The sequence below is a fragment of the Pangasianodon hypophthalmus genome, chromosome 23 (assembly GCF_027358585.1).
Source record: "Pangasianodon hypophthalmus isolate fPanHyp1 chromosome 23, fPanHyp1.pri, whole genome shotgun sequence".
NCBI lineage: Eukaryota > Metazoa > Chordata > Actinopteri > Siluriformes > Pangasiidae > Pangasianodon > Pangasianodon hypophthalmus.
Window position 1 is genome coordinate 18,247,146 of NC_069732.1, and position 12,084 is coordinate 18,259,229.

Sequence of the window (12,084 nt, forward strand, 5' to 3'; positions counted from 1 at the left end):
ACACTAATATTTACATATAATCCATAGAAGGTGTACCTTTGGTATCCCATGCTGGGATGTAGGTACATAGAGAGGTGGTGGTGTCTCCGTACTGGTCAGAGAGATGTTGTCCTGGCTGGGAAGTTCCATGTCCCGGACCACATGAGGCTTCAGCTTACCGTAGCGCAGACTGCAGTGGCGCAGGCTCTTTCGCTGCCATTTCTGTGTGGCGTCGCCATCCTTGCTAACCCCAAACCAGTCTGCTGTGCCCCTGGCAGCAAAGAAACACTCCCTTCAGGCTCATCTCACTGACCCGAGGACAGGCAGAGGTCCATTCACTGACACAAGTGCTTTCTCATCCCATTGTGCTCCTGAGATTTGGTTTTGTTGTTCATTTTAAGCTCTCTGCTACAGCAAGTGAATGTCTAGCAGAAGTGTTAGAGAAAGGAAATCATCTCCACGGTGGTGCAGTTTTGAGAGAAAGTGTGGAAAATTCAGTGAGCTAATGAAGGCATATTCCAAGAAAAAGAATAAAGAACAGTGCGGAAGATCAACAGGTGCTTTGAAGGGAAAAAAACGGACTTGCCCAGACATGCCTCCGGACACACTTCCCTTCTTTTAGAGTGACTCGCTCTCATTCAAGTACACACACATACACACACACACACACACACACTACTCCACCCCTCACTACTGCTGCTTGGCTGTGTGCCACTGTGCAACAAAGGCAAATATCTGATTTATTTATGACTCATTTACCCTCACTGATAACAACCAGCGCATATGTAGAACTGATTTAGGTTTCTGCTCTGGTTCTCTCAGTCTTGACAATAAATCATTCTTAATTAAGTTAAAGACAATCCTATATCATGAATAACATTCAGTAGGCTATCAGGTATTATCCTGAGTTTGTGTATATGAGTGTGGCTGTAATATTTAAACTGTTAACATTCTCACTCCTCCCCATGGCCTTGGCACATGTGGTGAGCTGACAATCCCATGATCTGCTATAAATAGCTCGGCGTTCAGTTGAACACCTGGAGCCATGCAGAACAAGGAAGAGGCTAATCTAGTCTCTTTTAAGCCCTATTCGTTTGGGATTAAATTTACACCAGGACCAGGAGTAATTCCATCATTTGCAGAAGTATCATTTGCAGGAGTACTGACATGTTTATCCTGACATGTTTATCCTGACATGTTTATCCTGACAGACTGGATAGGAAGTACAGTATAACCTACACTGGGAGCCCATTAGCAGGAGAAAAGTCAAATCAATCAGAAGAGTGTGACGCTGAAAGCTTACAAAATGTCAGCTATAGTGACAGTAATATAAACCTACTTTATATTTACATGTGCCACACTGCAAACGATTACTTCATAGAAAATGGAAATATCTTGAATATAGTTATTAGTAATTGTTTAGTATTTCCTATTATAAGAGTAAAATAAACCAAAGATTATATAAGATTATTAAATCTATTTCTAGACTATTTTTGCTACGTGAAATTGTCTTGTATTTTCAGAAGAATCTTCTATTTTTGAGCATTTATATAGCTAATAATATAAAGATTTATAACATAAAGTTAGACTTATAAAGAAGCAAAATTATCTGCCAACAGAATAAGAAAATGGAAAACTTGAAATTAGTAAAAATGTCTAGAAGTAGGATTAACAACCTTACATTCAGTTTACTGTAATCTTATAATAAGAATTACTAGATAAATTTGACTATATTCAAGATATTTTCACTTGATAAGACATCATTTTGTTGCAATGTAGGGCATTACTCTGATACGAGTTATAATATTTTGGATCCTAAAACCACCTTAGAACTAAATTTTAGTGTCTTTCATTTCTGAGGGAAAACAGCAGAGCCTGATGGATCCAAACAGTGGAAATAAGAAAACACATTCTTGAGTCTTCAGAATGCAGATTCAGATCTTTCCCTAAATGCCAGCCTCAAGCTGTGACATTACATGTAATTTGTGTCAAAGAATGGCAACAAGGTGTTACATTAAACACCCATTCCAGCTGAGGCAACCTGAGAGATTACAGGTCAACTCACCTGTGAGATTACAACAAGAAGCTCATAATAAGTCACTAACAAAAGCCTGGGGTTTGGAATTTATTTTAAGCATGTTAACTACTGTTCAAAGAAATGAGTGTGGAATTTGTGTTGTACAATCCCATAAAATCCTCTCTGAACTCCAATCATGCACGAAGAAAGTGCAGTGCAGTGGTGTGTGTGTGTGTGTGTGTGTGTTAGGCCTGGTTTATACTTCTGCTTTAATGTGTATTTAGGTCGGGACACAGAGAGGGGCATTATGGGTAAGTGTGGTACGCTGAGACACACCAGCTTGCTTCCAGCCAGAGCTACACGTATCTGTGGTGCTGTACTTGACCCGTCTGCAGGTGAACGCTGATCGCTTGGTGGAGACGTGTGTCCGGTTGCGTACCCGGAAATGTTGTGATGAGACATTATTTCTTCCAGGGGTTCAATCAAATTCAGGTTAATTTTGTTCAATAATATTGTTTAACAATAAAATGTTAAACTACAGATCCATTACTTTCCGTCTTCCACATGTGCTTGCGCTTCCCCAAACCACAACTCGAGACAGAAATGGATGAAAAACACTTCATAATAATATGAACACTAATCATTTTTTAAATTATTTGATTGCAACTCCACCATTTACAATTTTTCTCCCCAAACAAAAGGTACTGTATAGAAGTATTAACGTCATTACATAAATCAGAAAAAAGATAAATAAATAAAATAAATAAATAAGGACAAAAAGGGAGAAAAGGAGTATACATGGCAACATGGTGGGGAACGTAACCTGCTTACTAACTTGTTTTGCATGTTGATCCATGTATTTTATAATTTTTGCAATTCTGCTTTTAAGCCTCTTATGTTACTCGTTCCATTTCTATTATTTCCTCCCACTATAATTTCAATTTTCCCATCATTTAATCGATGCCACTTTAATATCTGTCCGTTTGCTAGATGTAATGTATTGCACAGCAGTCGTTCTGTTGTATTTTGAATCCCTATTGGCTTAGTGAAAAAAAAAATCACCGTTTAGTCTTAATCACGCTGTTTACTTTTTCAGGCTGGTGTCTTTAATAAACTTTCTCCTCTATGATAAAATTCCTACATCAGACAGCTATAAATGAACATTTCATGTTTGCTTTGCATATGGCGATATGATCACATTACTGTATAATGCATGCAGAAGTATAAATCAGCTCTCACTGGCTCAAGACTTCATGCTTTGTGTGCACTGGGAAGTGGAAGAGCAGTGTGTGCCTCTCAGGTCTGCTCGGTGCGTGTACCTGATCAGGGTTCTGGAGAGGGACTGGTGCTTCCTCACACTACGACGCACAGCGCGGTGACCCTTAACGGGCACTGTGTTAATCCGCTCAAAGCGGACCCTCCTGCTACTGCTCACGGGGCGCAGGCGAGGAGGGGAATACGAGGAAGAGGAAAGCAAAGACAGTGAGGAGAAGAAGAGACAAAAAAGAGAAGAGGAAAAGGAGCGTGAGAACAGCTGGAAGAGAGAGCAAGAGAGCCAGACAGATTAGCGCAAGCTGAGACAGTTAATAATTTCAGTGTGAGGAGGTCTGATTACGCAGCACACATAACTGCACAAAGCATGCTTAATGAAGAGCTGAAGCATGTTCTCGTGCACACACAAAAAACACCACAAATAAATGCATAAATCCGAACAACATTTTATGTTACTCACTTGCCAACACATTAACACTCATACACTCGCTGGTGAATTTGTTGTCTAATATTTCACCACCTGCTCCACACAGAATTAGGACTGTAGCCAAGAATGCATGATGAATCTCATCTTATCTCACATGCACACACTCATAGCAAAACAACATAAACATAATAACAGAAAGAAAAGCCTAGCAACAAGAATTCATATCTCAAAACAACGATGATGCAACATCCACTAACACATTCATTTAGAGACTGTGCAAGATAAATACCAAACACTGTACGTGTCATGAAAACCAGAAAACAACACCGTGCTTATTGGCCAAGTTTTCCCTCTTCAGCTCAGAGTCGCTCACTTTTGGTAAGTTATGATACAACTGAAATGAATTACTCAACCCAGAGATGTTTTATAACAGCAGGTTACAAAGGAAAGGAGCAAATAACTGCTGTTATTACCTCTTAATAGTCTGTGTGATGGAGGTCTGGTGCTGCAGTGGAGGTCGTCGATGATCAAAAAGGTCATGCGTTGGGGACGCAAAATGAGTCGTTTCGACAGGCATGCTGACACTGCGGAGAAACCCCTGCCTCTTCACAGGCTGTGAGACGAACAAAAAGTGAGAGAAAAACAGAGTGAATGAAAATAACTGTGAAAATAACTGTTTTTTTTTAACATTCACAAAAATGGAGCAAAGAAAGAGAGAGTCCCTCATGCCTGGACAAAGGTGGGCGGTTCGTCCAGAGACATCTGAGCAGTCGGAATGGTCAGTTTGAGCCATGGTGGCTTCTTCCTCTGTAGGCTGCTGGTGCTGTCTCGCCTGGGCTCAGCCATGCTGCCTGCCTCTCCACGCACCGGCCAGCTACAGAGAGAGAGAGAGAGAGAGAGAGAGAGAGAGAAGAAAATGAGTGGATAAATTTGGCTGCTGCATTTGACCAGAATCCTTCTAATAAAGTCTCTCGACTCTGTGTGCTCCCAGGCAGCTATTTCCACTCACACAAGATCAGGCTCTTATCTGCTGGAATGAAAAGAGGCCCAAAATGATGACATTTCAAATTAGAAATCCCCGTTATATGATCTGACAAAACTGCTAATAATTTGCAGTTTATAGCCCCAGTAACATGGACAAAAAAAAAAGTATTATTTATATATTTTCAGGTTGCTCCGGTGACTGCACATGCGTGTTTCTCCATAACCAGTGGAGTTATTGCATGACGACGCCAACCTTATTTATGGTTAGATGCTGCCAAATAAATAAACGTGTGCACACACAGTGCTGCGCAAAAGTCTTAGGCACCCTGTTTTTTAGTACAAATTTTGTTATAAATGTTTATTTTATGATTTCTACATTATTGATTCAGTACAGAAACATTTTAATATTTAGTTCCAAATATTACCTTCCAACAAAAAATAAAATGTTACAGAAAAATGTTTGTATGTCAGTAAAGAAAGAAACATTACATAACAGACCACTTTTTAGACAAAAAAAGAAAAAAAAAAAAAAAAAGAACTATGACAAGGTCTCCAGAAGAACTGCGGCAGATTCTCCAGAATGCTCAGTAAAAATGATTTACTTACAGAATTGCACAAAATGTTCTGGAGACTGGTGTTTTTTTTTTGTTTTGTTTTAAGAAAGCAAAAGGTTATCACACCAAATTGACTTTGTTTAGTTTATTAATGTGTACTGCTCTTTATATAAATTTTTTAATGTAGAACCATTTCATTTCATTATTTTGTTTAGACTCTTTAGTCCAGACTCTATGCACAGCCCGTGCTCTTATTGTGACATTGTTTGTTTTCACTTCCCGGTCATGTCTCTGCCTTTGTGTTGTCACATGCATGACCCATCTGTTTTCAGTTATTTCTAATTAGTCTGTCTATTTAAGCCAATGCACTCGCCCGTTACAGGCAAAAAAAACTAAATTCTTGAGACATTCTTCAAAGAATGCAGATTCAGATCTTCTGCTGATCAGCAAGCTGTAATATTACAGGTAATTCACAGGAAAGAACGGCAACAAGGATTTGCATTAAACACCCATTCCAGCTGAGACAATCCGAGTCAGCTCACCTGTGAGATTACAACAAGAAGCTCATAATTAGTCACTAACGACTATCCATGATGTCAACCTTATTTACTGCAGTCTCTATGTAAACAGAGATTGTCGTGTCTGAAGTTGTCTGAAGTTAAACTGGCTCCTGATCTCTACGAGTACTACAGCTCATCTGATTTTTGTGGTTTACTTCCTTTCCAGTTCACATACACTCCTCTCAGTCGGGGTTTAAGCTGAAGAAAAAGAACGTATTAATAATGCATTAGTACGCTTACTGTAAACCGACTGTGTTACAGAAGTGAGCTCATGTGTAGCTGCTGTTTTTACAGATACATCCATGTAAATAAACCACAATAAACTGTATATCATCTGTAATATCTTAACCATATCGTGTCGATAGGTTAGTTATGAAGACTGCTGCTTTTTGTATGGACAGAAAAATAACAGATAATTTGTCTGGTACGAGGACGATTGAAAAATTAGTTAAAATCAGTCAGGACTGTTGGAGAGACAGCAATGCCCTATATTAGCGCTGCTGGGGAAATGCGATAATATATCAGTATCGTGATAGATTATGTCATAATAATCTGCTTTTCTGAGATAGCGTGGATATTGTGATACGTTTGAATTTTATATATATATTTTTTTTAAATAATTATCAACAGGCTGGAAGCAGCTGATGTGATTCTGTATTTAATCTTTAAAACTGTAAAATGTTAAAATATTTTTTCAGATTAAAAATTTGTTTCTTTTTCTTAGTGTTTAATATTCGTAATTGTTTTATGAATAATGTTTTTAACATAAAAAATAAAAATGTATATTTTATATACTTTATAAAATAATTAATAATAATAAACACATTCATAATTATTTATAACATTTTTTTTAATGCAACACGACTGCATTCCTGGAAGTTTGTGAGCAGATTTGTATATTATGATACATATCGTGTATCACAGAAATGCCTTCGAGAATCGTGATATGATATTTTCATCATATTCAGCTCTAATTTGCACATGCATCAGTGTAATACTCTGATAAGGCTGGCATTTTTCTTCTTACACACTTTCTGGCATTTTATTTTTAACTGAAAGTCAGGACTTACATAATACAGTCACCATGTTCTATCCCCTTTATATTTATACCAGTCTCTACTTCTCTTAAAGTCTCTGATTCCTCTTGATATTCTCCTTTCTAAGACCTGAGGAATGGTCTGCACCACAAGATGGCACTCTAAAATCACATCGCCGTGAAATCCAACCCAGAGCTGGACGCCATCGTTACAGAGGAAACTGCTGAATGCAAATTAAGAACAGTTCCCCAGATGTTTGTGTTCAAATTCAAATAGCCAGTAAGCATTGGCTCGGTGGGAGTCTACTGTCAGCAGACAAAACCTAAACAGCTTAAGTGCAATTAAATCCATCTTGCTGTACTTTTCTCTCCCTGTTTGCAAGGCGGACTTTGTTGGAGACCATCATTAGTGCACCTTACCACTATGCTCCCATTGCTGCAAGGAGAGACAAAGCCAAGTTATTAAATAGTAACAGGAAACTGCTAGTGCATTTTTTTTTGCATGTTCAGTTTCCTTTCCTGTCCCTTAAGCTACGTTCAGAAGGGCTCATAACTGCCATGGGTAGACCCAAATTCTTTGTAGCTATTTTCTACGTATCTACTATTCCAAAATCATTCCTCTAGTGGTAAAGCAAAAGCATTTGAAAGAACTGGGTGAGGAAAAAAAAGCTGAAATTTGATTCAGACAGTGTGAGGAGGCTGATTAACAAGAAAACAGGCAGTAAATATTCCACAAAGGAGTAGCTAACTTTAGAAAAAGCACAGCGAAAGCAAGTTATCCTCTGTCATGCCTTTAAAAAAATTCAAGCAGGTCTGCACTCAGTCAGAGCTTAAAGCCAGCACAGAGACAACTATACAAGATCATCCATACAAGCTGTCATCTCTGGGAGTGCACCACATCTGGTTTAGGTTATACTGAACAAACCAAAGCTTTAACACAAACCAGGGCTCTTTTTTCACACTATGGATATGAGAGAGGTCATAAGCAATAGGCATCATGAAACCTCAAATCCCACAAAGCCATGCTGGTAATAGAGGTCGGACGAGAGTTAAAAGTCTTGAGGGAAAAACCTGCCTTGCTAGTGAGTGTGTGGGCTGAAGAAGGTTTTTACATGATGAGTTTTATGTTATTATTGTTATAAAGTGTGGAATGAACCTTGGCGTAATTCATTTCCATTAAGAAAGATGTATAAGAACACTATATAGCCACAATCACACCTCTCACTGATTACATAGACTTGGGAGTTCAAATGTGTTGGCAAAACACTAACTTTATTTTAAATTTACATAATCTGCTCTCAGAAGTACCAGAACAGTGCTTAACATTCAGAGGTCTATCACTATTTTTGCCCATTTTTGATACCAAGGATTAACAGTAAAATAAAAATGCCTGCATTTCAAATAGATATGTGGTGTGATTAGTCAAAAATGTGGTATAATTGGTCACAAGGTCTTGTATGAAAACCGTGGGCATGCTGTTCATAGCACTAACATGCACATTGAAAATAAATAAGAATACAAACTGTATTTACAGAGCGCTCTTTAATAGTCTGAATAAAATATAAAAACTATTTTACCACAAAACTGTGAAACTCAGGTGGATTTGCAATCCAGATTTTTTGTTAAGCCACAGGTAACTGTGATAATACCCAATTTAAATAAATTCTCTATTCCTACAATATTAAGAAATATTTACCACCTTTCAGATGCCATCACAGACCTTTAAAGGTTAAGGTGGAAGATGGCAGAACTAAAAGTTCAGAAATACGGAAGGTACCTAGTAGCTCAATATAGCCATGAATATCTAACCATGTCCAGCGGATGGGAACGCAGACTGATACCTTTCAGATCGCACGTGACCGAGCCAAACTCAAATTTTGTGAATGCTAACATTTGCTCATGTGCTTTAATCATTTACCTTCAGTAACCACCATATCTTGGTCAGGTTGGCGCGGATCAGGAATATATCGCAGGACACCACGCACATAAACATCCAATCAATCATTCACTCCTAGGGGTAACTTAGAGAAGCCAATCCACACAATGGCATGTTTTGGAAAGTTGGAGAAAACCAGAGTACTATACTACTACTGTACTGCACAATTCTCCAGTGCCTTGCTAGGCGAGTTAATGATACTTCATGTTCCTGGTTATATTGTTCACAATATGTACAGTATTTACAAATTATATCATGCCATGTTTCACCTCCACGTCCACCTCCACCTTCCCTCTCCCTGAGATAAAATTAAGCAAAAAATAAAAACAAAATAAAAAAAGAAGAAAATTGTTTCACTTGGGAACATGTCATATTATGGAATAAAACTGTGTTATGGTTTCCATTTATTGCTGTGTTTAAGGAAAAGCCCTTTCTCCCAGTATTTGCCAGGGTGTTTCTCCAACCCTAATGCCAGCTCTTACTCAGATGCAGTGGCTGTTATCATGGAGTCTGAGTCTGACGGAGAGACTCTGAGTCTGCTTGACGTAAAAGCCAGGAGACGTGCTCACACCCTGCAATGGACTAATGAGAAAAGATGCAAATATCTTTTTTTTCCTGTTATGTAAGTGGAAACAGACCAGCAGCACTGCAGTTCATGATCCCTTCTCCATCACTCATCTAATTTCATTCCCCATTAAATCAAACCAGAAGACTTACTGTGACGCACAGTTGGCTGAGATGAGATTTTAGCCAGAGATCTGCTAATTTCATTGTTGGATGGAGGCCTAATTGTGTCCCATACAGAAGTGGCGTCTCACTGCCAGTTAACAGTTAATGTTCTGCTCACCTGGACCTGGAATTTTTAGCCTTGTCCTTGGTTTACTCTCAGCAATGTGACTTTTCTGTGTCTGCCCAAAGCTCTTAAAAAAGCATACATCTATGTATCACAGTACTACCTTCTCTAATCAAAACTACTGTTGTCTCTTAAGACAGTTACACGACTGTTTGGACAAAAGTATCTCACATCCCTAGGCTGAAGACCAAGGCTGAACTTTGGAAATCTAGCTGCATGTTTTTATAATGGCACAAACATTGCAGCTGCCCATTGGCAGGCGAGCAGCTGGTGTCTTACAAAGCAAGGCAGCTGGATAAAGCAGACCACCACTGGGGTATGACAGCAGCTTGAGAAATCATAAATCATTCTCCCATTGACCTGAAATAATACTTTTGTGTGTGCTGTAGAATAATATACTCAAATGTCTTGGGGAAACGCACTCAAGGGTTAGAGGAGGATATGCCAGAACAGCCCTGTAGAGGGAAAAAGTCAGTTGATTTCTATTCATGACGCCTGTCCTAGGCTGTACGCTACATGGCCAAAAGTATGTGGACACCTGACCATCAAACCCATATATGCTTATTGAACATCTCATTCCAGATTTATTCCCCCCTTTGCTGTTATAATGATCTCCACTCTTCTGGGAAGCTTTCCACTAGATGTTGGAGCGTGGCTGTGGGGATTTATGTTCATTCAGCTACAAGAGCATTAGTGAGGTCAGGTGCTGATGTTGGGATGTCGAGGAGGTCTGGGGTTCAGTCGGTGTTCCAGTTCATCCCAAAGGTGCTCAGTGGGGTTGAGGTCAGGGCTCTGTGCAGGACACTCGAGTTCTTCCACTCCAACCTTCACACACCATGTCTTCATGGAGCTCAGGGGCATTGTCATGCTGGAACAGGTTTGAGCGTCTTAGTTCCAGTGAAGGGAAACTGTAATGCAAAGACATTCTATACAACTGAGTGCTTCTAACATTGTGCCAACAGTTTTGGGAAGAACCACACATGAGTGCGATGGTCAGGTGTCCACAAACTTTTGGCTGTACAGTGTATCTATTTGTTCTGTGTCTTCTTTATAGGTTTTGACTCCTCAAGAATTTGATCCACTCATGGCCTGGATGCAGATGTGTAATAGCCTGGAAACATCAGTGTAGCATGTGGTAGTTAAAGGCAGTACACAAGTACATAAAATCAGTGTAATATTTATTTTATTTATTTGTAATATTTATTCAGTAATCGTTATTAAATTCAGTGGTGGGAGTAAAATCAGCAGGGAGACAGCAGTAAACAAGGATAATCCATATTCATAAACGAAAACTCAGGCATGGGTCTAAACATGGTACATGAGAAACAAAGCCTTTAACAATAAAGGACCACAAAAAACACTTCACCAGGAAACAACTAAAACACAACAGGGTTTACAACAACAAACTAATCAAGTCCAGGACTGAAACAAAAGCACGTCATAAACTCAAAAGAAAACGTAAAGGTAGAGCTCGACTTGCTCTGAACCGTGCCGCTCGCTGAGAACCGGAATTCCATAATTATACCATAATTTATTCCATGTGTAGGATGTATAGGATATAAAGTACAGTTTGTGCCGGCACTAAGGAAATCCAAGGGGAATGTCTAGTAAATGTGTTACATTCCAATTTATGCTAGGTGAGCACTATTAGCTTCTTTACTATCAGCTCAACAGGACTACACTGTAACTAAGTCCACTAAGCTTTCAATGTTAAAAAGAAAGTCTGGCTTAATCTATGGCCTGGGAAACATTTTTTGACTCTTAGATTAAGATCTGGCAAGATCTCAGTAACATGCTGGATGTGATTAGCTTCCTGCATTTGCAATTCCCTAAGCTACTGCTTGCTCTTGGATTAGATCTGTTTAGATTGAAAGGAAAAACACAAATGAACAGACTGTCCTGCAGTAATGATTAATTATTTGACTATTGTTTAATCTTTAAGCCTTTCTTGCATTACACTGGCGTTCCATTCCGCTGGCAGAAAGGAAATCGACTTATCAGACATTTTCAATCAGGATAAACAAATGAATTATTTTATTGCTCCAAGTCTGTTATTAGATTAGTCAAGACACTGTTGGGTTTCTGTGTATAGAGTATCGTGATTCTGTGTTCAGCTGCTGGGGAGCAGGATGATGGGAAACGGCTGGTAAACAATTTACATCTCTCCACAATAACACTGGTACAGAGATAAAACAGACAGCACAGCTAAAGCTTTTTTATAGTAAAACACAGTATAGAAGTGCCACAATAACATTATAACATTTATAATAACATTATAACATTTAAACCTAGTAGACTAGGTCAAAAAGAAATACTTATGAAAAACTGCAAAAAAGTCATTAACCACCACTGTATGACATCACAAATAAAGTCACTGCTGGACACGGGCACCCCAAAACCTCTGGTGAAAAAAGTTAATTTACCAGGGATTGCCAGTGATAGCTGTGGTGCAGGAGAGCTGTAATT

At 38.9% G+C, this 12,084-nt stretch overlaps 1 protein-coding gene across 2 annotated transcripts in view; it reads right to left on the reverse strand.

Moving 5' to 3' along the window:
- The window catches only part of rhbdf1a (rhomboid 5 homolog 1a (Drosophila)), a 47,499-nt gene that overhangs the window by 12,133 nt on the left and 23,282 nt on the right, over positions 1–12,084 (reverse strand). The window contains exons 2-5 of one of the 2 annotated variants that reach the window (XM_026929720.3): positions 4,425–4,569; positions 4,169–4,308; positions 3,316–3,423; positions 37–250 (exon numbers count right to left, since the gene is read on the reverse strand). In XM_026929720.3, coding sequence (XP_026785521.1) covers positions 37–250; positions 3,316–3,423; positions 4,169–4,308; positions 4,425–4,541 — 579 coding nt within the window. In that variant the 5' untranslated portion in view covers positions 4,542–4,569. The remainder of the gene's footprint in view (positions 1–36; positions 251–3,315; positions 3,424–4,168; positions 4,309–4,424; positions 4,570–12,084) is intronic. The other variant, XM_026929721.3, reaches the window with a different exon arrangement.